The sequence below is a fragment of the Tenrec ecaudatus genome, chromosome 8, assembly GCF_050624435.1.
Source record: "Tenrec ecaudatus isolate mTenEca1 chromosome 8, mTenEca1.hap1, whole genome shotgun sequence".
NCBI lineage: Eukaryota > Metazoa > Chordata > Mammalia > Afrosoricida > Tenrecidae > Tenrec > Tenrec ecaudatus.
In genome coordinates this window covers 29,988,275-30,015,269 of record NC_134537.1, presented here as the reverse complement: position 1 = coordinate 30,015,269, position 26,995 = coordinate 29,988,275, and the positions used below count along the sequence as shown (strand labels likewise).

General features: G+C 52.6%; 1 protein-coding gene across 3 annotated transcripts; it reads left to right on the top strand.

Annotated features, from left to right (window-relative positions):
* On the top strand, positions 1–24,199 carry BCL6 (BCL6 transcription repressor). 3 transcript variants are annotated; one of them, XM_075556192.1, is made up of 10 exons: positions 2–130; positions 10,411–10,454; positions 11,459–11,630; positions 13,634–13,855; positions 16,194–17,156; positions 17,653–17,837; positions 19,083–19,250; positions 20,330–20,460; positions 20,572–20,709; positions 22,986–24,199. In XM_075556192.1, the coding sequence occupies exons 3-10, from the start codon at positions 11,470–11,472 to the stop codon at positions 23,127–23,129; spliced, it is 2,112 nt and encodes a 703-aa protein (XP_075412307.1). In that variant the 5' UTR covers positions 2–130; positions 10,411–10,454; positions 11,459–11,469; the 3' UTR covers positions 23,130–24,199. The 3 variants fall into 3 exon arrangements, with proteins under 3 accessions (XP_075412309.1, XP_075412307.1, XP_075412308.1); XM_075556193.1 differs by lacking the exon at positions 2–130 and adding an exon at positions 8,316–9,327; XM_075556194.1 differs by lacking the exon at positions 19,083–19,250 and having other exon boundaries at positions 1–130.
* Positions 24,200–26,995: the final 2,796 nt, after the last annotated feature.

The window sequence follows — 26,995 nt, the reverse complement described above, 5'->3', positions numbered from 1 at the left end:
GTCCTCCCCTGCCTCGCAGCAGTGGAAGAGTCCGCAGCTCAAATTCCGAGAATTGAGCTCTGTTGATTCTTAGAACTGGGGTTCTTAGAAGTGGTGATGCAAGAAGTTTCTAGGAAAGGCCGGACACCAGGTGATTATTGCTGTTGCTGCCGCCGCTGCTGCCGCTGCCGCCGCCGCCGCCGCCGCTGCTGTTGCCGCTGGTGCCGCTGCCGCCGCCGCTGCTCATGATCATTATTTTACCTTTTAATTCTTTTTCTCCCCCCCCCCCCGCTCTTGCCAATTGCTTTGGCTCCAAGTTTCCTATGTGTATCTGTTGATATAAATGTATATGTTTATTTATTCTAGCTGTCAGGTGTTTAAAATAAATGCCGAAGATTAGTCCCACGTCTCTCCCACTCCAGGCTCTAGATTGATATAGACGTATTATTATTATTATTTTTTTTTTCCCTGTTGTCTTCGAGTGAATCGGCCGGTTTGGGGAGGCCTTTGGCCGGCGTCCCCGGTGTTGTTTTGGTTTTTGGAAAGGAGGTGGAGGCGAGGAAGGAGGGGAGTTAGGGGGCGGCCGGAGCCGGGAGGACGAGACCGGGCCCGGGGGAGCGATTCGGGCCCGTCTGGAGGTGGTCTGGCTCCGGACCCCGGAGAGGACGCGCGCTCGCGCCCTGGCTCTGGCGGCGGCGGCGGCGGCTGGCGCCCGGCTTGAGCTCGCTGGGTTCGGGCGGCTGCGTTGGCTCCCCTCTTTCCTCGCTTGCTGACTGCCTTTCGCGCTCCCTCGCTCCTTCCTCCCTCCGCCTCTCCTCCGCCTCTCCTTCCTTCCCCTCTCCGACTCGGTGACTCCGGGAGGCCGGGAGGGAGGTAGCCCGTCCGCCCGCCGGCTCGCTCGCCCCGCTGGCTCCCGTCCACCAGCCCCAGTCCTCCAGCTTCTTCCCGGCCTCCGAGCCGAGATTTGGGAGGAAAATTGCGAGCGCACTCCGCGGGCTGTTTTCCCTTATTTATTTATTTTCCCCAGCCAGAACCCAGATGTAGTGTCGTGCCTACTATTTCCTTTCGGAGCTGTGTGCTTTCTAACGAGAGAGTCTTGGCGCCCGCTTTCCCAGGGTTTTGGGGGACGGTTGGAGCTTCGGTGGGGGCGGGGATGTCGAGCACTTGGAAAATTAATTTTTTGTGTGTGGCTTGGTTGCAGTCGTGGGAGTCGGTAGCCCCCGACCGAGTGCCCCCTCGCCCCATTCTGTGGGGAGCAGGCTGATGGCGGGACTGGGAGATTTTTCGGGGCAGGGTGGTGGAAAGGGGCGCGTATTGGCACCTGCGGTGCCGCTCAGCCTGCGGGGACTTGGGGATCCTTGACAGGACAGCCCGAGCGGAGCGGGAAGGTGGCGAGGTTTCGGTTGGCCGAGATGTCTGTCTTTGGGGCGCTGCGGAGTTCAGGCTGTTCGCTGCCCACGGCTCTTCTCTCCCCTTTCCTAAATGTTCCTTTATTTTTCCTCCCATGGCGCAAGCTCCGTTAAAAGGCAGCTGCAGGCCGGAGGAGAGCCAGCTCCGGGGCTTCAGCTTCGCGTTGTCCTAGACTGGACGGCCGGAGACCCTAACAGCCCCAGCCCGCGCTCCTGGCGGGCAAGACCCCGGGGAAAGGACAGTTGTTAGCCCCGAGTGGGACCGAGTGTAGAAGGAAGGAAGGGGCGCGGGCGCGGGCGCGAACGGGAGGCCTCGGTGGTTTTGCAAACGTACTTTGAGGCTGGTCGGATTTACAACCTGTGGATCTGCTCCCGGGAGCAGAAATGAAGAGAAGCGGCGGCGGCGGCGGCGGCCCGGGCCGGGAGTGGGTAGGGACTTGGAGCCTTGGAACTCGGTTGCACTGTGGGCAGCGGGCGCCAGGGACCACCCCGAGGCTGAATGTAGTGACCTTGGTCCAACGTCTTGAGCACTGTGGGTTACGTTGCTTTTATGATTCCTTGTTATTGAAACCCTGTTGGAAAATAGAGCTAATATTGCAATCATGAATTTCAAAGGCCCCCCCCACCCCCGCCCCAGAAAACAAGAACACAAATCCACGGATAAAAGGAAAAGAAAGAGGTCCCCCCGTGCTGTGTTCCCTAGCACTATGGTTGGGAGAGGGCATGGCCGAGGCAGTGACTGGGCATGAGACTAGGGGGGAGGGGAGGAGAAGGACTTGACAGCGGAGCCAGGGACGAAGATCCCAATCTTGTGCTGAAAGTCTGGAGAGGTTGCCTGATCTGTGACGCGTGGCCTGCCTACCCCCTCCCCACCCCCACACGCCCGAAAACTGATTTAATCTTTTATGGGTCTTTTTTCTACTTCAGATTATGGTTTCCAAGAGGAAAATCTTAGAGCGCTTTACTTTTTAAAAATTTGCTATGGAGGTAAAGTGGCAGTAGGTGTTTTTGTTTTATGATCCAGAAAGGGGGTGGGGGTGGGGGGAAGTGGGTCAGGAGATAGAGGGAACCAGGGAAAGGGCTGTTTAGAAACACAGAGGCTCTGAGGGATGCCACTGGCTTCCTCTAGCGGCATGCCAGTTTCCCTTTTTCTTTGCAAGGTGTGTGTGGTTTTAGTAAATAACGTAAAAAATAAAAATCAGACGGGGGGATGGGCAGCAAGATCCACCAGGAGACAGGTATCTATTTTGCTCACTATTTACTACCAAGAGCTCTTGGCACGGGAACAGAACCTCGTAAATCTGCAGCCCAAGTTGAAGTTCATCTGGCCCTAGTCCACACGCTATTCCTGGAGGTAGCAAACATGAGCTTAAAGGAGAAAAGTGAAATCACATTCTCTTATTTATTTTGAAGGAGAAAAGAGTTCATCTCTGGGGGGCGGGGAGAAAGAGTACAGGAGAAGGTTAAAATGAGAGAAGCTGCCTGTTAAGACCAAAATTGAAACTTGTAGATGGGTGAGACCCTCTCCCCCCCCCCATTTAGGACTACAGGCTTCCAAAATCCCACCGGAAGGCACTGCAATAACTGCAGGCCCAAGCGTTGGCTTCTTCTAAGGCTCTGTTAATGGTGGCAATAAAGCTGTTTGGGAAAATTAGGTGATCTGATGGAAGACCAGCCAGAAATGGGACTTCTTCAGTTGGCTATTCACTTTGGAAAGACTTTGTCCTAGCCTTCCTTGAAAAGGTTGTCCAGGTTATCCTGGGCTTAGTGGACTAGACTAGGACCCTAAACTCAGGCTGTCGTTTGCCGAGCCCTTGAGGAGTTCCAGTTAGTGGTTGAGTAAATGATAGAACAGATGTCAAAACCCTTCCTTCCCTCTGCCCTCTGGCACAAGCACCACCGACTTTTGTTGTGAAAAACTTAGCGATTCCCAGGCGGTGGAGAGGCAGCGCCACCCCTCGGCAGGCGAAACTCTGTGTTAGCCAAAGTCAAATCTTTGAAAAATATTGTGAAATGACCGTATGAGACAATGTTTTCTTTGGGAGAAGGGGAGATAAAACTTAACATTCGAAGAAGGCTTTCCCTGCTAATCTCTCAAATGAGAAGGAAAGAAGTTATTTTCCGGCTTGGATGGTAGCATATCAAAGTAGTTGAGAAGATTCTCCAAGCGGAGGATTCTCCAAGTGGAGGTCTCACTTTCTCAGACTTTTCGTTTCAGGCCCCGGGGATGGGAGCGTCCTGGCTCTAATCGTGGAGGTGGCTGGGGCTGCGGGTAGGGGTGGGGGCGGAGAGGTGGCGCAGTGTTGCAGCTGGCTTGGAGCAGTGGTAGGCTGGTTTGCAGTTGACACGGGAGTCCTCTGGCCGCCTGAGTTGCGGTGGCGTGCGCTGGTTTCCTGCACTGCGCAACAAGTGGGGACGCCGAAGCTGCCATCCCAGTTAGAGTGCCGTGTGGTGGCAGAGCTGGCTGATTTCTCTTCGCTATGCTGGACGCCAGGAACAGCTAGTCCCAACTCTTCTGTTCCCCACCCCCCTCCTCCCCTCCGCCTCTCCAGACCTAGGCCACCTGCCCCACCAAAAGACCACACTTGTGAACACCCCTCCCCTGGGCTTTGCCAGGCATGGTGGTCCTGGGTGGTGCCTGGCTCTTGGTTCCCAAGTCCCCTTTCTTGGTAGCGAGTGGGGCTCAGGGTTTATTTCGGGCTCTTGGCTTGCCGGAAGCTCTACTAATATGTGAGTGCCATTCTTTTTGAAGACAAGTGCACCCTTTTTTTCCCTTCCCAATTCACCCAGCTTTTCGAGCTGGGAAAATCAATATATACATGCAGTTCCAGATACCGCATTATGGTGGTTAGGGTCGTGAGCAACGGGAAGAACGGATTTATATCCACTAAATTGAATGTAGTTTCCAGCGCTGGCTGTGGAGGGAACACCCCGTGCTGGTTCTCCACGGACAGAAGAGTCAGTCCAGTGGCTGGCTGGGCTGTGGGCTCCCGGAGGCTCCCGGACGGGCTGAGTTCGCCACCTAGTGGCAAGTCGTGGCAGAGCGCCCCGTTTTGGGCAGTGGTCTGACCGCATCACCTTCTGATCCCAGAATATCCTGACTGGCTGTCGGGAAAGCAACAAGTCGGAGGCTGGGACTCGCAGAGGGAGGACACCCTGCATTGGGGGTGACACCCTGCTTCCAGTTTTGTACAGACAGCTGGAAATGAGAAAGCCTCTCCCAGTCCACAACCTCTCAGAGATGGAAATCTTTCGACACTGAGAGCCATAAAACAACCCACTGAATATTCCATCTCCTGGTCGCTGTGGCCACCTCCAACCCGCACCCCCACCCCCACCCCCACCATGGGGAAAGTGGATAGGGCAGGTTCAGCGACTCCAGGGCTTCTAATTAATTTCACAGTTGAGGAACCAGTCCAGAGGAAGGGACTTATTCTTTGAGTATTGGTGACATACCCAACTGGATCCGATTCTAAGCTTCCGAATTTCAGGCCATCACTTTAAGGTCGGGGGAAGAGTGTTTGCTTGCTGTACCTTTCTCTTAGACACGTCAAAAAAGCCAGATAGCTTAGGTCATGTTGGAACAGTTCCCCAGGAGTCTTGAAGGAATTTGTTTTTAAGTATGGCCGTATGATTTTTGGTAACGGACTTTTAAAAGTCTACCTTGGGGCTGGGGGTGGGGGACAGAGGAGAGGGTGCATCTCAGCTCAAGGGTGTGCCTGTACACAGAGAGATCGCGGTGAAGACCCGTTCCCGAGACCTGCACTAGCATGTCTCTCCTTAACCCAGGCTCACTCTTGCTGGACCGCTAAAACCATCCTTCCCCCTTCTTCCATCCTTTGCTTATGGCACAACTACCGGACGGGGCCAAAGGCCTGGCGAGAGACCAGCTGTGTCTCTGTTTCAGTTTATTGTCTGGGTTGGCAGAGCATAATCCTGGTAGAATTGGTGCTACCCCCGCTTCTCAGCAAAGTTTTCTTTCTCCCAGCGCGTGACTTAAGATGGCCAACGCGCGTCTGGCGAGCCGGCTGCCCCTGGCGGCGATGGGCGCTCCAGCAGCGGGTGAAGCCGGCTCCCTGCCGGGGCCCTGGGGATCGAGTTCGGCCTCTCCCCCTACGGGAGAGAGAAACGGGCCTCTGTTCTGGTTGGAGACGGATCTGGGGATGTGTTTGAAGCGCGGTCCAGTTTGACTCATCGCTTTCCAAGGACAGTTAGTACCTTCCATCTTCATTACTGTGAATAAAGACCTTGGCTGCCTTCTGTCAAGATCGGGTTTTTAAAGGCATTGACCACTTGGGAGATCATGCCTATCTCCTCCCCGGCCAGCCCAGTCCCGCCAGGCCAACCCAGAGAATTCTCTGCGGGCAGACGCGGAGCGCTGGCATGCTCGGTGGTCCTTTGGGAGGCTGTCGCGAGCCAGGCGCATGCATGGAGAGCGTCCTTGCAGCAGAGCCTCTTCAGATCTTGAAGATAAAACACATCCCTCTATTTTATTGCATTTCCTAGAAGCTGGCAGCTTCTAAGAGCGCTGTTGGCAGGAAACGTGATAGAAACGAAAGTCAGGACATAATGTCCCTGACACCTCGCTCACCCAAAGCAGGGGCTGTGGCCACTACATTACCAAATTCGCTTTCAAAATTTACTCTCGCCTCTGGGTCATCACCCCACCACCACCACTCCTAGACCAAGAGCGGAAAGTGCCCCCCCCTGCCCGCCCTCCCAAGCAAAGACAGCGGAGCTGCTTGACCTAACTTCCCCCAGTCAGGGGGCCTTAGCCCTGAGAGACTGAGCTGATACACCGCAACGACACCCCAAGGGCACCAAAGTCGCCCTGCTGCAGCAGCCGCAGCTCCAACCTGAATAAAATTCCTCCTTCCCGCCCGCCCCCCCCCCCCCGGTAGTGCTTTACACTTTCCAATTCCCCTTTGGATAGTTCAGCGAATTATTGGAGTTATTAGATTACCAATAATCCAGCGGCCGCCCAGAACCGGGCGGTGGGGTGGATGGAGGAGGGAGTTTTCCAAATCTGGACATTTGGTCCAAACTAGGTCACTGGGAAGGAGGAGGGGTGTAGTGAGAAGGTGGGGGTGGGGGTGGGGGGTGGAATCGGTGCAGGGCTTCCTGCCCGGGCGGAGGGCTCTCTCTAGTGTCAGGCATCGGTAAAAACAGGACTGGGTTTGCGCTCCCGACACCAGGAACGTCTCGATTTCCAATAAATGCATTTGCATCCTGTTAACTTCCCTTCCTAGATTTTCGCCCCAAGCCACATGAACTGTCAACCTTCGCCCCTCTCTGTTGCCCCGGGCGAAGGCGAAGGACGCCTGGAAGTAGGAGTTCACAAAGCCCGAGAGGCCCAGTCTTGGCGAGGCGACCTGGAGCCCGCGGGAGAATGGATGTGGGGGCACGGTGTGGGGTTGGGTGCAGCCCCTAAGGCTGCGTCTTGCATGCTCCCTACCCAGCCCGACAGCCGGTGGGTGCCCAGCGCCCAGGCGCCAGTGGTGGGGGCCGGGAGGCGGGGCCGCCGCAGAGCGCGCCCCGGTCTGCGCGCGCACACGCACTGGCGCCGGGACGCTAGCCGCTTCCTAACCCCATCCCTACTGCTGCAGAGAAATGGATTCTGAAATCCCGGGACCAGGCCAGGTTCGGCCTTGCAGCTTCTGTTCCCCAGCTCTGGGGCGGAAATCGAGCCCAGCGGTGTCGGCCTTCTGGCCAGCGTGGGCGGAAGGGACTTTCGGTTTAAGTTTTCATCCAGGTCCGCTGCGAAGGGCTGGATGGAGACCCTCAGTCTTCATTTGGTTGATCTTGAAACTTCTCCAATCCCCTGTCCCCTTAAAGAAAAAAAAAATTAAAAGGCAAGCAAAAAGAAATGAGAAAAAACGGAATGACGCACCAGGCAAACAGACGGCGGAACCGGGCTACTTGAAGCCATGAGATGAGCTTGGGATTGGACCTGGACCCTTGGGGTGTACCCGGCCGCTACTTACTGCCTGGCCTGGCGGTCGGGTCGGTCGTAAAGATCCTATTGTGGTGCGCGCGCGCACGCACGCGAGTGAGGGGCACTCTGCGTCCTGCCCTGGGTCAGCACGAGGGATCTAGGGGATAGTGTGCCGCGGCCCCCTGGAGCGTCCGGTGGCCCCTTCTCTCGGTGAACCCCCAGTTGCCCGCCCCACCCCGCCGACTGGCATTCTGGCGGCTGCAGGGCCCGCAGCTTCCTGGAAAGTTGCTTCTCGTTGGAGCCGGCGATGGGCAGAGAGTGTTCTGTGAAATCCGCTGAACCTAAATCGACTACATTCCGGGAATGAGAGGGCTGTGCCGTTCCCCTCACTGCCCCCTGCTTGACGGAAAAAGAGGCGCGCACACCATGTTCGCTCCCGAGGTGCGCCAAAAGGGTCTGACTCTAATCACGTTAAGGTCAGACGCGGCCGTCCAGCCGGGTCAGCAGGGTCTTGCAGGTGGATGGGCACTGGTGTTCCCTGAACACCCAGGGGTGGCCTGTCCCTGACCGACAGGTACTGTGTCGGGGACCGAAGGGTGGGGGCTTGTCACAGAGCGCAGGGCGACCCTGGGGATTGTACCCGTGTTGTGGGCGAGAGAATGGGCTCCCTGGTGTCAGCAGAGTGGAGGAAGGAGGAAGAGGATGTGGGTCTTTGGTATTGGCTCGCTCTCTCGCTCTTAACCTCTCCTCTCCCTTTTTACTCTCCACTCTCTCCTCTCTCTTACCCTCTTCTGCCTCACAGTCTTTAGCAGCTGTCTTCCCTTTCTCCCTTCAATGGGAAGCTCCAATAGAGGTTCTTTCTGCTCCTGGTGCCTACTTTAAAGCACTACTGGGTTGAAAGGAGAGCCTTTAACTCTCAGTTGGTAGTTATCTAACCCGAGGGAGGAGGGGAGGAGGGAGGGGGAGAAGGGAAAGGGCTGAGCAGGTCTGGGCATGAGCTGTTGCTCCTTTCTGGTTAATGGCCCGGCCCTCTTGACAGGGTTTTGTGTTGTGAGTGGAATGCATTTTGCATGTGGCATGGATAGTGTGGCAGGAGCTAAAAGATAGGTTTGCCTTGGACTTTGCTAAGGATCAACATTGCAATCTTGGTCAATGCATATGCTCTGGCAAGTCAGTGCCTTTCCTTGCAGTGGTTTCTAAGGATCAGCTATGACCCCCAAACAAAGCCACCAAAGTGCAGCAAACACTGGTGCTGCTGGGACCCCTGCTACATAGAGGGGTGGCGAAGCAGCTCTCACTCACCTTCACTGTCCCTCTCACCAGTTTGGGGTGAGGGGCTGCTAAGACAGAGCAAGGATGGGGGCCTCAGAGTGTATGGGTATGCTTTTAGCCAGGCAGAGGCTTAGGGTGAAAAGGTGCCCCCCCAGGGCCTGTCTCACAGCAGACACGGGGGAGTTGCTGTCTTTGTTTGTTTCATCTGGAATGAGTCACTGCTACTTGTCAAGGTGAAATGGCACATTTGGGTTTCTGGTAGTGAGAAGCACCTGTGACTGGAAATCCCTAAGTGAGCCACTGGCCAGAGCTGGTTAAAGGCCAGCCAGCTATTCCAGAGGTGCTTCGGAATCTCTTCTGTGACGAGGAGAGGAGACCGTTTATAAATAAAGCTCACATGTGTCTGCAGCAGTTTGTTTTCCGCTGGGACAGTCATGCACTTTGAAATAGGACCGATTCAATGCGTCTCAGAATGGCCTGGAAGGCAGTCGGTTGGGCTGGGTGCCTCTCTCCTTGTGGTGAGTTAGGGTTGGGTGAGAGGGGATTGCTCCTTTTGTCTTTTTCTGTCCTTTCTCTTTCCCCATTTCCTCCTCCTTGGCTCCCACTCACTCCCATGCATACACTAACCTTGACGCTGATGAGCTTGAGTGACTGGCATTTGAGACCACAGAGAAATGTCAAAGTGTTTGGTTACAGACTCAAGGAAACCTCTCAGATTAGAGTGCTCATTTGGTAAGACTCAGCAGCCTGCAATGGGGCAAAGTGTTTGTGTGGGGACAGAACATTTAAAACAAGATTCACCCACGTGACGGTGTCGTCCTTCGTGCTGTTCAGCACGTAGGCTACTTTGGAGTCGGGGCAGGCATTTGAGCCAGGAGACCTGGGACCGGGCCACCAAACATCTCCATGGCCCAACGTAACCTGGCTAGTCTCCGTCCTTTTACCCAGAAAGTAATTCTAAAAAGCTAGGCATTTACAGAAGGGGAGGGTCGGTTCCACCATCATTTAATGTTGCAACTCACAGACTACCATCATAAGCGATTCATATGCCTTTCCTTGAGATGACTTTATTTGAGAGATAGTTAAGTCCAAGAGGGTACACGCTTCTTGAAATCGCTTTAAAATCCATGGCTCTCTGTGGTCTGTCCTCAGCTAACCACATAGTTCAGTCTTTCGCCAGCAGGGGGAAGCACAGGCGTGGGAGCTGCAGAGGTGGCCTCTCAAAACCAGGAGGGAAGGGGGTGGGGGCAGGCAAGAGTTTCTCAAGGAGAGGTTATTCAGGCTGTATTCCCTATATTCCATATTCAGTCTTCCTCCGTCTCATCACCATGAAATCAGCATAAAGATATTGACCCTGCTAGCCTTGTGCAATCAGTCTAGGACTTGAAAGTGGTCTTTTAGCAGGTTTAGAAAAGTGTCCCTCGAGGATCATTATCATTAATATTGAAAGAACCGTTTTTCTTCTCCCCCCGCCCCCCACACCCTCTGCCAATAGACTCAAGTGGCCTTTGGATTATTATGTAGTATTTTTCCTGGGAGAAAGGAAATATATGTATGTGTTTATGCATTGAAGTGAATGCAGGCCATGGTAGTCCCAGTCCTCAGGGTAAAAACCTCATTTTTGCATGGCTCCTGATGCCTGTTGCTTCTGTAAGAGAGGGCCGGGTATGTTTGGAGTGTGTGGTAGAACCGCACCAGCTGGCAGGCTGCAGCTTCCAAAGCAAAACTAAATATGTGTGTCCTAAAATAAAACTATAGTGGACAGTCTTACATTCATTGAGTCAATGCCTGTTTTCTCTCCTCTTTCCCCCACAGGTTTTAAGCAAAATTTGGGACTGTGAATCAAGACAGTGGGGAAGGTAAGTTGAATGCTATGCTGCTGTAATATTTTGTGGCCCAACTGTTTCTTTTGAATGTGCCGATGCACGTGTATCTGAGCACTGCTCTCATGATGCGAGGCAAAGGATAACTGGTCCCCTCCTTACCATTGCCAGCCCCACCCTGGGAGCCTCCAGCAAACTACCTTTACCCTGTTCTATGGTCATTCATGCCTTTACTCACTTAATAACTCCAACCTAATTTTGTCACTTGGTGGTGCTTGGTGTACAGGGAGAAACAGCTGTGAGGCCTAATAGGGGAGGGTGACCATGTAATCAGATACCGATGACCATAGCTGCTATTTTTGAGACCCAGTTATGGGTTAGGCAGATCATTCTAATTCCTACAACCACATAGGTAGTTCTACTCCCATTCTACCCAAGGGGAACCCAAGGCCCAGAAACGGTAGCAACTTGAAGTCACACAGTTGGCAAAAGACAGCATGCTAGCCGTCAAAGCCTGGGTTTCTCTCCATTGCAACACACTGCGTCTTAGCGCTTGAGCAGGGTATTTGGCATTTCGTAAACATGCTCAACAAACATTTAACTTCTTCCTTTGGCGTCGGAGTCATTGCACATTGGGCTGCCATCCGGCAAGGTCAGCAGTTCAAAACCACCAGCCGCTCCTCTGGAGAAAGCCAGGGCTTTCTACTCCTGTAGAGCGACAGTCCCTGAATCCCACCGGGCAGTTCTCCCTGTCCTATAGGGTCGCTATGCATCGGCCTTGGCTCAGGGGCAGTGAGTCTGTTTGCTTTGTTTTTGCCTCCTAAAGGGTTTTTGATTTCAGTGTATTGGGTAAAGCTTATTTCCCTGCTTGTACAGATGTGATGAGTAAGACCAGAGACAGGTGTGAATTGTTCAGCAACCATGCTGTGGCCTGACTTGCCTTGGCTGGCAGAGTCACCTCTTTGGCATAGCCTGTAAGCAGGAAATAGGTTCTGGAGAACCCAAGACTTCTAACCCTTGTTTCTTTCTTTTTTTTCCAGGTGAAGACAAAATGGCCTCACCGGCAGACAGCTGTATTCAGTTCACCCGCCATGCCAGCGATGTACTGCTCAACCTTAACCGCCTCCGGAGCCGAGATATCTTGACGGATGTTGTCATTGTAGTGAGCCGTGAGCAGTTCAGAGCCCATAAGACAGTCCTCATGGCCTGCAGGTGAGGGGGCTGGAAGGGAAGGGTGGATTAATACATAGGGCTCTGGGTGGGGAAGCCAGCAAGGTGGACTTTCAGGCCACTGGCTGGGCTTGGGGTCATGCCTCATTTGGCTCCAGCAGTCTCCACGTGTCCTGGTGGGGCAAGGCCCAGGAGGAGAATAAAGGAACACCCACTTATAGAAGAGGTTCTGTCCTCGACGCATTGTGAGGGAAGAAATCCGATTCTACTCCAGGAAAAGATGGGTTCGGAGCAAGCATGGAAAATAACGTTGGCTAACCAGTGCAACAGGGCGAAAAGGAGTCTGTAACAACTCACGTGATTGTGAAACTGTTTGCTCGGGTTTTGTAGCTGTGCCTCCACTGTAGTTTTATGGGCGTTTGAGGGCGTATGCAAAGCGTTTGTGACAGTAAACAGCTAATTTTTCCTATTTGTCAGTGTGTCAAGTTTTCGCAGCAATTTCACTCACAGCCATTTGCATTACTTCATTCACCCTTGATTGTTATAATAGCCTGTGTTGTATGGCTGCCACACCTCCTTCCATTGTATATATGGGGAGCAAGGCACGGTCGATGAGGAGCTATCGAATCTAGGATCTCTATTGCTAGTAGAAAGCGTCTTCAAGATCTGCTAGAAGCAATTTTTTAAAACAAAATTCTTATTGGTTAGAACAGTGGGCTCTAGAGCTAGAAAACCAATGTCATTGTTGTTGGGTGCCGGTTGCTTCAGTCATAGCGACGCTGTGTATAACAGAACAAAACACGGCCAGCCTCACAAATGCTGTTATGTGGACAGCCCTTGTCTGTTATCTAAAAATGATAATGCTCACTGAGTCCTTACACGTGCCAGGCACCGTGCTGTAAACTCTTTGAGCTTTTATTCTTGCATAGCTCTGGGAGATAAGTACAATCGTCCCTCTGCTTTACAGCTGAAGAACTCAAGACACAGGTGATACACATCTTACCCAGCTTATATACCTAGCATGTGGTGGAGCGAGCATTCAAACCTAGGGAGTCTGCATCACATTCGGCAACTTACTCACAGCCAAGACTCAAAAGCCCTCTGCCCTCATGGCAATTCCAGCCCAGCCCTACCCTAAAGGGCAGAGTAGAACTTCCCCTTGGAGTCTCCAAGACCTTAAATCTTTATGGGAATAGAAAGCCTTATCTTTCTCTTGAGCCTTAAGACAGCAGCCCAGCATTCTGGCTCACAGTTGAATGTAATTTTCACTACCAGTCACAGTGGGACTTAGACCCATGGCTTGAGGTTTGACTTGGATCGTCCAGAAGTAACCGACCTACCATGGTCTATGGACTTGTAATAAGCAATATAACATAAATATAGGTATATATTTTTATTTATCGTTCATACTCAGGTGACTTAAAAATACAATAGCAATTGTTCATACTAGTATTTGGTAAAGGATAATGTGATGGCATGAGAAGGGACATGCTTATTCTATGGAACAAACTAAGGATAGTGTCTGCACATCAATACCAAACTTAACCCTGGTAACCGATGCAGGTGGAACGAGTGTAACACTCGGCTGTTAACCAAAAGGTCAGCAGTTCAAACACAACCAGCTGTGCTGTGGCAGAAAGACCTCGTGATCTGCTTCCATAGAAATTCTGACCAAGAAAACTATATGGGGCAGTTCTACTCTGTCCCATGGGGTTACCATGAGTCCAGATCGACTCGGCCACCTCCACAAACAATGGTGACCCATGCTAGTAAGACTGGCAGGAAAACAGGCTCTGCTCTTGCTTGTCCCATTTGTAAAGCAGGGATAATGATAGAACGACCTTGCAAGGTGGTGGCTGGTGAGCGCATGAAAAGATCCCTGAGTGCTTAGTGACTCTCTGGCCTTTAGAAAGCTCCATAAATTATAGCTACTCTTATCTGCCTCCAAAGCGGTGGAGCAGTAGAGAGGGCTCGGGCATGGGTGGTGAGCATACTGCCCGCAGAGTCGACATAGCTGCTCCAGTGTAGCGTTTGTGTGTTTCCAGTGGCCTGTTCTACAGCATCTTCACAGACCAGCTGAAGTGCAACCTTAGTGTGATCAATCTGGACCCTGAGATCCACCCTGAGGGGTTCTGCATCCTCTTGGACTTCATGTACACATCTCGGCTCAATCTGCGGGAGGGCAACATCATGGCGGTCATGGCCACGGCTATGTATCTGCAGATGGAGCATGTCGTTGACACTTGCCGGAAGTTTATCAAGGCCAGGTGAGCCAGAGTGTTGGAACCAGAGGGGGTGGTCACTGATTGAGAAACCTTTGATATTCTCCTTGACAACCAAAAGAAATAGTTCTCCCTTCTCTGCTGCCAGAGGAGCCCTGGTGGCGCAGTGGTTATGCGTTGAGCTGCAATCTTCAAGGGCAGCAGTTCAAAACTACCAGCCGCTCTGCAGGAGAAAGACGGCACTTTCTACTCTTTTAAAAAGTTACATTGTCAGAAACTCATAAGGCCAGTTTTACCCTGTCCTATAGGTCGCTGTGAGTCGACATCAACTCCATAGCAAACTGCCTTAAACTCGTGTCACGCACCCATCTCCACCACGCACCTTCCACCTCCACTTCCATGGTGGCCAGACTGGCCTCTTGCTGCTCTCCGGATGGCAAGCTGTCTCCCATCCTCTCACCCCTCCTGTGAGGAAGGCCTAAGGCCCCATAGAAGGCTTCCGGTAAAAAACACACACTCTTCCGGTCCCTCTGCCCTTCCTCTGTGTTCTGAAACATTTTGCTCCTCTTTCCAGATTTTCCTTCTCTCTCTCTCTCTCTCTCTCTCTCTCTCTCTCTCTCTCTCTCTCTCTCTTTAAAAAATCATTTTATTGGGGTTTTCTACAACTCTTATCACAATCCATCCATCCATCCATCCATCCCATTTGTACATTTGTTGCCATAATTCTCAAAACATTTTATTTTATTTCTACTTGAGTCCTTGGTATCAATTCCTCATTCGCCACCACCACCCCTCCCTCCCTCCCTCCCTCCCTCCCTCCCTCCCTCCCTCCCTCCCTCCCTCCCTCATAAAGCTTCCTTCTACTTGAACTGTTTGCACGTGTGTTTTGGCTCACCTGCAGACTTCCATTTTAGCCATTTCCATATGCACCTTCGTTTGGCCAAGAGACTGTGGACCGTTTAAGGTTATTGGGGCTGCCACACTCCTCACTGATGACACATTGCTGCTACTAGGAAGGACATGCGTTAAATTGAGTTGAGTTCATTGGTTCTAGTCCGCTACATGAGGGCTGGAAGACATGACTGTCATTTAAACATGAGGAACCTGAGTTCCAAAAAAGAGAAGCTTTTGGCCTAAGTAGAACAGACATTCGCAAGGCTTAACCTCTTTTTTTTTTTTTTTAAGAAAATTGCGGGGTTGGGGGGTGGGGTGGGCAAGTCCCCACTGCCATCAAGCTGATTCCAACTCAGCAACCCCATTGGGTAGAACAGAACAGGAACAGACTGCTATTTCTTTCCCCTGCGGAGCGGCGTGTGGACTTGGACACCTGGCTGCTCTGTTGGTTTAGCCGGCTGCAGCACCTTCTAACCACTTTCAAAACCCAAACCAAACTTATTGCCGTTGACTTGCTTCTGAGTCATTTCAACCCTATAGGACAGGGTAGAACCGTGGATTTCAGAAGCTGTAACCCTTTATGAGAAAGAAAGTCTCGCCTTTCTTCTGTGGAGCGGCTCATGGTTTCAAACTGCTGACCTTGCTGTGGTTAGCAGGCTACCCCATAACCCAGTACACCACGAGAGTTCTTTAGGACCATGTACTTCAACTTCCCCTAGGGTCTGCGACTCTCTTCTTTCCAGCATCTGTGTGAACACCTCCAGGGCCTGGTCCTCACTGGTTCCAGACTCCCCCAGGGCTCCCTTGTATGGGTAGAAAGCCCCTCTTTTACGGAGCTTTGAAATCTCCCACCTCTAGCTGTGGCCAGGGTGAGCTGGCCTATTTTTTTTTCCACCCAAGTAAAATTCCCTCAAGTCTGAGTAGCCAGAGCTTTCACTTTCCTGTGGGCAGTAGTGGTCGCAGGATCATCATTGCTGTGATTGGAGAGACTTTCTGTGGATGGAGCCCTGTGCTCTGAACAGCTTACCGACAGCTGCTCAGTGCCAGGTTGAGCTGGTTGCTCTGAGGTCTTGGTCTCCTGCTCTCCGGGGTGAAGTTCCTGGCAACTCTAGTTAGTGTGCAGGAGCCCTGGTGGTAGAGTGGTTACCCGTCAGGGTGGCTAACGTAAGGCTGGCCATAGGAAACCACATGCTCCCCGGGAGAGATGGGGCTTTCTACTCTCAGAAAGGGTGACGGTCATGGAAACTCACAGGGCAATTCTACCCTGTCCTATTGGGTCGCTGTGGGTCGGCATCGCCTCAATGGCAGTGAGTGTTGCATCAGAACAGGGGCAAGTCCTCTCACCGTGCTCAGTGATTTTTAAATAGGGCACCAGTGTATCATCGCCCCTCTGAGAATATGGTGGCTGCAGGGGACCTGGGGGTGGTGGTGTCATTTTCAGAGTGCTCGGCCCTGATGGGGGGCTCATTTTCATCTTTCTCTCCCACAGTGAAACAGAGATGGTTCCTGCCATGAAGCCTCCCCGGGACGATTTCCTGGGCGGCCGAATGCTCATGCCCCAAGACATCATGGCCTACCGTGGTCGGGAGGTTGTGGAGAACAGCCTGCCGCTGAGAAGTGCCCCAGGGTGTGAGAGCAGAAGCTTTGCCTCCAGCCTGTACAGTGGCCTGTCCACCCCACCAGCCTCCTATCCTGTGTACAGCCACCTCCCAGTCAACAGCTTCCTCTTCTCTGACGAGGAGCTGCGGGATGCCCGGATGCCCATGGCCAACCCCTTCCCCAAGGAGCGCAGCCTCCCCTGTGACAGTGTCAGGCCAATGCCCAGTGAACACAGGCCAGCCATGGAGGTGTCCCCCAGTATGTGCTACAACAGCATATACTCGCCCAAGGAGGCCGCCCCCGAGGAGACCCGGGGTGATCTGCACTACAGCGTGGCTGAGGGCCCCAAGCCTGCCGCCCCCTCGGCCCGGAACCCGTCCTACTTCCCCTGTGACAAGTCCGGCAAGGAGGAAGAGAGGCCCTCCTCAGAGGATGAGATTGCCCTGCATTTCGAGCCCCCCAATGCACCCCTAAACCGGAAGGGTCTGGTTAGTCCACAAAGCCCACAAAAGTCCGACTGCCAGCCCAACTCACCCACGGAGTCCTGCAGCAGCAAGAATGCCTGCATCCTTCAGACCTCGGGTTCCCCCCCAGCCAAGAGCCCCACCGACCCCAAAGCCTGCAACTGGAAGAAGTACAAGTTCATCGTGCTCAATAGCCTGAACCAGAATGCCAAGCCCGAGGGTCCTGAGCAGGGGGAGCTGGGCCGTCTCTCCCCTCGAACCTACACTGCGCCCCCTGTCTGCCAGCCACCCATGGAGCCCGACAACCTTGACCTCCAGACCCCAAGCAAGCTCAGCGGGGAGGACTCCACCATCCCACAGGCCAGCCGGCTCAATAACATCGTCAACAGGTAACTTCAGAGTCATCTGGCCCCAGGCTCAGAGTTACCTGGGGAGGGCTCTGGCATCACTTCCCCTTTCCGTCCAACCCCCCTATCTGAAGGGTGCACTTATAGAAAGTGTTGATTATGAAAGGGGTATGGAAGCGATGCCCAGGGACTGCATTTGCCTAAGTCAGGAAGCCAGTACTTAGTCTGCTTTCTGCAAACAAGAGAGAAGACTCCCCTTTCTAGCAGAAGAGCATGGATGGAGCCCAAAGGCCATCCTTGTCTTAGTGTGGCATGGGGTCCTCTTCCTTCCTTTGGATTGGGTGAGGCTGGGGCGGCAGCGTGGAGGGGAGTCCCAGCAGTCGGCCTGCGCTGGGGCTTGACCTGACTTCAGCTAGCTCATGCTGCTAGGCGGTAGGCATGAGGATTATGAATGGCCAACTCTGCTCTCTCAGCTTCCTTGACTGCAGGGCAAGGGCAAGCGTGCAGGAGCTCAGGCTCTCCTTGTTCCTACCCACAGGTCCCTGACCGGCTCCCCTCGCAGCAGCAGTGAGAGCCACTCACCGCTCTACCTGCACCCTCCCAAGTGCACCTCCTGCGGCTCGCAGTCTCCTCAGCATGCAGAGCTGTGCCTCCACACAGCAGGGTCCGCCTTCCCCGAGGAGATGGGAGAGACCCAGTCTGAGTACTCGGATTCTAGCTGTGGTGAGTCCCCTCCCTGCCTGTCCTTCCTATGCCAGGGAGAAGAAAGCACCGGGGTTTCATTCTGTTTCTGCTGTTGTCATTGACTGGGGGAAACCCCATTGGAAGTCCAGCCACTGGCATTTATCATCCTGACCCATCACTCTGCATTTCTTAAGGACCTTCTTAGGGAACTGAGGCAACCTAGCCAGGAGTTAGAGTTAGTCTGGAGTAGTCAAGATATGCTGAACTGCCTTTCAGTTCCATGTCGTAGAGGTAGTTTGTGGCCCGGCTTTGGCTTTCTGGGCTCTCTGGGTCCCTCCCTGCCTTCCAGAACTACTGGAGCGGACCTGTGTGCATGTTGGCCCCCTCTCCCCCCCTGCAGACTTGAGAGGGAGAAGTCTCTGGGTAGTCTAAAAATGAAAGATTCAACTCTACACTCAAGATTGGGCTGTAAAACTAGATTCCAGGAATCCCTAGTCCAGGAAACCCTATCGGGGCTCAGCCACAGTGGCATGGCCTTCCCAACTGTCGTCAGAGAAGAAGAAAGGGAAAGGAAAACTGGTTGCTTATGTCGAGTGGTTTGGCCCAGGACCTTGGACTCCGATGATGGTTGGGAGAGCTGGCCTGTTCTGCCTGCCCCTGGGCCTTTGCCTTTGCTCCGCACTTCCTTCTCTCTGGGCCTCTCTTTCCGCTCCCATCTTTGGCACCCCTAAGCTCACAGATGTGTTTGGGAGACATGGAATCCAGATAGGCACAAGCATAGCCTCACCAGCTCCATTATCGGGGATCCCCCCCCTTCATTAACCTTGAGCTCCATGGAGCTTGATTTGCATCTTTCATTCCTGGAATGCGCCTGAGGTTGGCAGGGAGACAGAGAGAGCCAAGGAGGGGCAGAGAGGTCTGGGCACTGGCCCGAGGGCTTCTGAGTATGAGTGTGGAGAAAACTGGGGGTAGATTAGCAGTCAGTGCTCCGAGCTTTCTAGGGCGAAGGGAGGACTCTGCAGAGCCTCCCTCTGGGGCTGGGGCTGGGGCTGGCCAGGCGGGAAGTGGTGGTGTGAGCTCCCCTGCTGGCCTGTCTCCTTTCTTCTCCAAGACTGAGATGAAATGCTAGGAACAATGGAATTATACAGGTCCTTGGTTCTGGCTCCCCTGTGTTGGGCGGGCAGGGGCTGGGGCTCAGTTTGACCTTGGAGGCAGAGGGGAGAACAGCTTTGTTGCCTCCCCCACCCCCGCGCTGATGTGGTGTCCCCCTGCCATCCCTGACAGAGAATGGGGCCTTCTTCTGCAATGAGTGTGATTGCCGATTCTCTGAGGAGGCCTCGCTCAAGAGGCACACCCTGCAGACGCACAGTGACAAACCCTACAAGTGTGACCGCTGCCAGGCCTCCTTCCGCTACAAGGGCAACCTCGCCAGCCACAAGACCGTCCACACGGGTATGGCCCTGCCCAACCCCGCCCAGCTCTCCAGGATTATTGGGGGTGGCCCAGGGCAGGGGGCCTGGAGCAAGATACGGGGGGCCTTGGTGGGCTGAGGCAGGGAGCAGCCCCTGTCTTAGCCTGAATGAGGGCTGCTTCACCCTCTGCCATCCTAGCTTAGTGACTGGTCCACCTCCTGTATCCTTTGTCTTTTTTCTGAGATGTCTGTCCTGCTTCTCTGCCTTTGCTTGGGTCAGAAATGTGCACTGTATGGTACAGGTCAGGACACGGAGGTTGGGAGAGGCAGAGGGGCTGAGGTTTTCATAGAGTCAGAAAGAATTCGTGGCCTCTTGGTTCCCCCTAAGGACTTAGTCCTTGTCAACTCACCTTCTTTGACCAAGTAGCTCCTCATAACCTGGTGCTTCTCCCCACCCAGGGTTGACCTCTCTTTAAGTAAGTCTGTTATTCCTGGGCACTTTCCAGGAGGAATGGCTCAGTCCTGCTGCTGGGTTCTTCCAGCTGAGCATCTACTCAAACTCAGTCCCACCCCTCCTCTGGTAAATGGAATCCAGCTGTCATTGCCACCACCAGGGGGGTGGGGTGCCCCCCACCTCCGTGCTTGCTCTGAAAGGGAGAAACTAGAGCAGGCTGATGGTGAGGTTCCTGGCGAGTGGGCTGATTGTTGAATCAGTTGCATCCAAGAGAACCGAGAGAGCAGCCTGCCCAGATGGTCAGAGTGGGCTCCTAGATGGGGGAAACTGAGGCCCAGAGAAGGAGCATGACTTGTCTAGATCCCGCAGCTCGAGAATTGGAATGACAACCGGTTCCCAAACCCAGGCTCGCTGGAACCTTCCTCCCTCTCTTGGTGTTGCAATTCTGCCCCCGCATGCCCTGCTTGCATGTGTGTGTGTGAGAGAGGGGGCGGGCGGGGGAAGGGAGAGCGCATGGGCACATGAGTGAGCAAGCTGACCAGGTGACGGACCTGAATTCTCTGTCTCATCTGATCCGTTTGCTCTGCAGGCCGTTGGCCAGGGACTGTGGACAGCCTCCCACTGAATATGGCTTTTCCCCTCTTGTTTCCTTTTTCTCGGCAATAGGTGAGAAGCCCTATCGTTGCAACATCTGCGGGGCCCAGTTCAACAGGCCAGCCAATCTGAAAACCCACACTCGAATTCACTCTGGAGAGAAGCCCTACAAATGCGAAACCTGCGGAGCCAGATTTGTTCAGGTGAGCAGGGGCCCCATGAGGACATCTGCGCCTGCGCCTGCTGAGCAGGGGTGCCAGCAGACCCTGTGGCCCGAGCCATTAGAGCCTCTCAAACTTTGCTCCTCCATCCAGGTGGCCCACCTCCGTGCCCACGTGCTCATCCACACTGGCGAGAAGCCCTACCCCTGTGAAATCTGTGGCACGCGTTTCCGGCACCTCCAGACGCTGAAGAGCCACCTGCGAATTCACACGGGCGAGAAGCCGTACCACGTGCGTGAGCCTCCTGGGGCCCAGACTGGCCTGGGGCGGGGTGGGGAGGACCCAAGTGTTTGCTCCAGCCTCAGGCATGTAGTGGGATGACCACTGAACGAATGGGGAAAGGACTTAGACTAAGCCTCTCAAAGACACCTTGCTGGTACTTGGCCTGGGCCTCAGTTTGCTCATCTTTAAAATGGGGGTATCAGGCTAGGTGACCTGGGCTTTAGGGACCATGTCTGGACAATGGATACATGGATTCTAGAGGCATTCATTCGTTCTCCAAATATTTACTGCAAGCCTACAACCTGCCCTGTTGGCCTCGCCGCATATTTGAAAGGCGCTCAGGAGGAGCCGTTACAGAAGTAGAAAGAGAGCTACAAAAATATGGTACTTATGAGAAAGGGATCCGAGAGAAGGGTGTGTGAAAGAGGGGGAGGTGGCCAGCTTTTTAGCAGGTTTCCCTGCGTCATTCTGACTCCCAGCGGCCCTGCATGACAGTGCAACTGCCCCATAGGGTTTCCTAGGCTGAAATCTGGATAGACAGACTGCCAACCCTTGTCTTCCTGGGAGCTGCTGGTAGGTTTGAACCATGGACCTCTAGGTGAACAGCTGCGTTCATTACCCTTGTGTCCCTAGGGCCCTGTTGCCATGAATAAACCGTTGCAACTGCAGTATTCTAGAACATGGCATGTGAACTATCGCCCATAGGCTAACTTTTATGTGTTCTGAACAACAACAACAACAATAAAAAAACCCTTAAAATCACTTTCATTTTATTGTTAAATGGTTGGGGGAATAAATCAAAAGCAGAATAAAGTTTACGGTATGTGCAGATTCTATAAAATCTAACTTTCAGAGTCCATGCGGAACACAGCCTGTTCTGCTGTTTCTGTACTGCCTGGGCGCTGGCTTGCTGCAGGCGCTGTGCGGAGTAGTTGCTGTCCAGCACGGTGGTCCCCAGAGCCTGCTATTTACGATCTGTCCTTTACCCAATGGTGCGGACAGTAGGTGTCCCTTCTTAGGATGTGTCTCCCTCTGCTTTGGAAGGGGAATGATATTTCCCAAGCAGGTGGGACTTTTGAGCCCTTAGTCTGACTTAGATGCCGACCCTTTTGGTAGCCTCAGCTCAGCGCAGTGGGTCCCCAAGCCTGCTGTCTCTTCGCCCTTCCTCTTTCCCTCTACTATGATGAGGGGACTCTAGGTGAGCAGTTTTTAAATTCTCTGAACCAGACAAGAGCTGCAACTCCATCGGGCTGGGTGCACGGGGGACTGGAGTCTTTTGAGTCTTCAGGTCTCATGAGTTTTCATCTGACTTGCTCATGTGAATTTAGCTTACAGGTGTAAAATGGAATTGTAGGTTTTATTTTTAAGTAACTTTTTCACTGAACTTGTTCATATCCATTCATTTATCAAAACTTGAAACATGTCGATTTACACATTAGTGTATTTAAAATGTGTGCATTAAGAGACTATAGCTGCATTGCATGTATATATATATTAGCCTCTAGAATGTCCATGCATTTAAATTGATCCAGTCTATTTGTCCAGGAGCTGTGGTGGTGTGGTGGTTACTACGAAACCACAAGCCACTCCTTGGGAGAAAAGCTCTCTACTCCCATAAAGAGTTGAGTTAGAGTTTCGGAAACACACAGGGTTTCCTATCTTGTCCTAGAGGGTTGCTTTAAATTGTAATCCACTTGATGGCAGTGAGTTTGGGTGTTTTGTTTTTTGTCTATTTGTGCAAGAGGTCCACACTGCTAGGCAAGAGAGGATTGTCATGTTTCGTGATGTCGTTCTTGCCCTCTGAGAGCTCCCCCCCCCCACCCCCATGAAGGTAGCCCAGCGTGAGGATGCTCAAAGGAGCAGCAGGTTAATTTCATCCCAGAAAGAAAGAGCTAAACCTTAATCCTTAGGGGAATGTCCACCTGAGCGGCATTTTTTTTAGACATGATTTGAATTTGGGGGAGTTGAGGCAGAGACCTAGCAAGGAGTGGGGACGGTATGAGCAACATTTGAGAAAGCAGGGAAGGAACTTTGCGAAGTGTAGAGATCTGAGAGGGCCCTCGGAAGAAAGGCCTGGTGATTGACTCGCGAAACACCAGCACCGTTCTGCTCTGAGACAGAGGTGGCTGCTTTGAATCAGAGTCCAATCCAGTGACAACCTTTTTTTAAGAAACCGAAACAAAACCCTGTCCATTAGCAGAAGCCAGGGTTCCTCTGGGTTTTCCCCGTGGCCTTCGGTGGATAAGGGCTAGCCAGCTCACCCTTTACTCCTCTTCTCCCCGTAGTGCGAGAAGTGTAACCTGCACTTCCGTCACAAAAGCCAGCTGCGTCTGCACCTGCGCCAGAAGCACGGCGCCATCACCAACACCAAGGTGCAGTACCGCGTGTCTGCCACCGACCTGCCTCCGGAGCTCCCCAAAGCCTGCTGAAGCCTGCAGTGTGGATGCGCGCCTCCTGAGCCCCTTCTCAGGACCTCCCAAAGGATACTGTAACACTTTACGATGCCCATCCCATGACGTAGTGCCTCGTTCATCCACTAGTGCAAATCATAGCTGGGGGGAGGGGGAGGGCTAGGGTAGGGGCAGTGGGGGCTGGGGGCGGAGGTAGCTCCCCTTCCCCCACTGCCGCCAAACATTAAGAAAATAATACTGCTTCTTCTCCGATGTGTAAGCGAACCATGTCTGCAAAAAGCAAAATCATTTTCTATCGCGAAGTCGGGGGAGTAGGCCAGAGTTCTGACTTGACTTAGTCTGCAAAATGAGGAATGTATATGTTTTGTGGGAACAGATGTTTCTTTTGTATGTAAATGTGCATTCTTTTAAAAGATGAGACTTCAGTATGTTATCAAAGAGAGGGCTTTAATTTTTTTAACCAAAGGTGAAGGAATATATGGCAGAGTTGTAAATATATAAATATATATATAATAAATATATATAAACCCGAAAAAAAAGATATATTAAATATATAAAGTTGTGTTAAAGGCTCGATTTTGTATCTGCAGGCAGACACGGATTTGAGAATCTTTATTGAGAAAGAGCACTTAAGAGAATATTTTAAGTATTGCATCTGTATAAGTAAGAAAATATTTTGTCTAAAATGCCTCTGTGTATTTGTATTTTTTTGCAAGTGAAGGTTTACAATTTACAAAGTGTGTATTAAAAAGAAAAAGATAAAAAAAACCAGCTGCAGAAGGAAACAATGTGTAGTTTTGTTCTCGGTTTCAGTTTGTATATACCTGTACAACGTGTCCTCACGGTGCCTTTTTCCATGGAAGTTTCCAACAGTGGCCGAGCGTGCCAGCCCTTTGTGAAGTGCAGGCAGACACAGGGACGTGAAGTCGTCACTAGCTCAACTCCCTTTGGGAACATTTGTCTCATCACATCTGCGTCACGCTTGTGTTCCAACTACTCCGGAGACAGGGTTTGGCTGTGTCTAAACTGCATTACCGCGTTGTAAAATATAGCTGTTCAAATACAAGAATAAAACATTGAAAAGTCAAGCCGGCCTGTCCCAGAGGTCTTGTGTTTGAGTCAGGACTCCAATGAGTAGGTGGGCGGTTCCCTTGGAAGTTCCTGGGGAGATGGGGTGAGCGTTGCTAAGGGAAAGGTTGGATGTACCTCAGAAGAAAGGCCTGGAGATTTCCGTCTGCAGGAAGAAGGCCATTGGGAACTTCATGGAACGGCGTGATGCACCTCCTGGTTTGGGTCAGTTCGAGGTGATGCACGCTTTTGTTTTTTTCAGGAGCTGAAGTCTAACTGGCTGAGAATCTGACCTGGGTCCCCTCCTTGGAGGGGAAGAAGTCTACCATGGGACCACACACCCCTTCCTTTGGTGGCTTGGGGCAACCACTTCCCCTCTAGGTCTGGTTCCTGGCCTGCTCACAGGGGCTGCATGAACAAAACCAGCTATGATTCCATGGTTCGGATGTAAAATCCAGCCCAGTTTGTTTTGGCACGCAGTCTTCTTTTACCTCAAAGTACCCCGTGGATCAAGTTTGATGGATGGGTCAAACAGTGAGGCCAAGTGTGGGTCTGGCCCTTGGCCCAGAGGGGAAAGTCTGCCCCACCCTCCTCCCATTCCTGGGTGGCAGAGGGGCAGGCACATGAAGCCTTGCCCTCCCTGGGCCACCAGTCTCTGCCTGACCAGCGGCATGCCCCTTGGCAGTGCCTCTGGGGCAGGCTCTGAGCACGTGCTGGGCGGCCTACTGGGAGTTGACCACCCAAAGCCTCTGAAAGTCACACCACCCTCTGCCAACTGCCTGTCCCGCCAGCTCAGGTTTCCTTTGAAAATGACTTTAAAGGACTTGCCAGCCCGAGGCCTCAACTCACCCTTCTCTTTGAAAAGGGAGAAAATGATCTCTCTGCTCCCTTAGAAGCTTGGCAGAAGAACTTAGAAAACAGATGCGTTCAGGAATGACAATTCCCAGGCCCCAGGGAGGCTGGCTGTGGGGCTCCTCTGCTCCCCAAGTGCCCCAGGGTTGGTTTGCCTATCATTACTGTTGAATAGAGAGGCTGGGGGCCCCCCGTGGCCCCCCCTGCAGTGTGGGTGGCATTCAAATGAAAGGGGAGATCAAAGAGTGAGAGGATCAATAATAAGTGAAAAGTCCCTGAGCAGATAAGCAAGGGCATTTTTATTACAAACACGCATGCACAAGAATGCACCCTCTCAGAAGCGTACAACTTACTTATCAAACGGCTGTGGTGATTCCCTTCTCTGTTACCTGGGCTTTTTAGAGGAGAGGTTTTGGAGGGTGGGAAGCCCGTCTGGAATGGACGTCCTGGTGTCATCTTTAGCTATTTCTGGAGGTGAAAGGGGCAGGCTGGCAGGGACCGCCAGGTTCAAATCTCTCATCCCTGCCCATGAAGAGACTGAAATTCACGGGGCGAAGAAGCAGGCCTGCAGGCCCCCAGCTCACTGGGGTGGAGGCAGGAGAACAAAGCTTCGCCTGCCCCTCATCCCAGCCCCTAGGACAAGTGTGCCCATTTCAGAACAGAGTAAACTGAGACTACTCAACTAGGCTGAGTCCACAGAGCTGGCTGGTACATTTTCGGTCTGTTCAGGTCAATCATTAAGCCTCAGGATTCCAGAGGAAATGGGTTCTTTCCTCTGGCTCTGGGTTCACATTCTCTCTGCACCCTCCCCCCCAGCGCCCGCCCCTCCCCCCCTAGTAGCATTTGTGTGTTGTTGTTATTGTTAGGTCCTGTTTCCTTCCCATCTTAAGCACTACAGCAGGAACCGGTTTCGTACCAGTCTCACAATTGTCCTTGCGTTTTAGCTCGTTGGTGCAGCCACCACGTCTGTCCACCTCCTGCAATGAACACGTTTCAGGAGTGTGGCGTTTAAGATTTTTTTCCAAAGTCCTTTTCCATCAGGGATCACATTCGATTCCTGCAGCCTTCTCAGGGTAGACTAACTGACATCCGACGTGAGACCAGGGCCCCGGGGGACTGCAAACCAGGAGCCCACTTTGAAACTCCAGGAGAGCCGTGGGAGCCAGGGAATTAGAAGTGAATCCCAGGTGTATCAACATGTCAATTGCACCAGCCCGCAGGATTTTCTGAGCGGAACTTTCTGGGACAGGCCTTTGGCAGGCGTATCTTTCTGATCCTCAATTTGTCCAGAGATGTATACAACATCCAAGGCTGCCAATCCACAGGTAGCTTATTAGGACCCACAAAAAGCAACCTAAACAAAACCAGACCCACTGCCTTTGAGCAGATGTCCACTCATAGCAACCCTCCAGGGCAGGGAAGAACTGGTCCTGTGGATTTCTGAGACTGAAAATGTTACAGGAATAGAAAGCCTCATCTCCCGCTCCACCCTACCCCCACCCCTTACCCAAATAGGGAGATGGTGTTGAGTTGAGTCACTAATATTCTATATTTGGGGAACTAGACAGTGAAACAAGCAGCTCAGCCTGCCCGGTGTTCTCAGACTGCAGTTGTTTGTGGGCCACCTTCATCAACTTTGCTGTAGCAACAGGCCTTAGATGTTTATTATTTCTCTCTGTGTCAATTCACTGTTTAGATACGTGTTCTTCCCCAATACATACTACCATCAATCTTTGCATTGAAATAAAAATATTCATTCATGTGCCTTCTAAATGCTCTCTTGTATTCTAGCTCCGCTTCAGAGAATGCTGAGAGGATTAGGTGGGGATGAGACTTAGACAGAGCTGGGGCCAGAGGGAAAGGTGGCTCTGGAAGGCAGCTGGGCCACACTGATGGCCGGCACCATGGTGGGAACGATGAGAAACCATGGGCCTCCCAGCACTAGGGCTAGGGTCCAGGAAGCA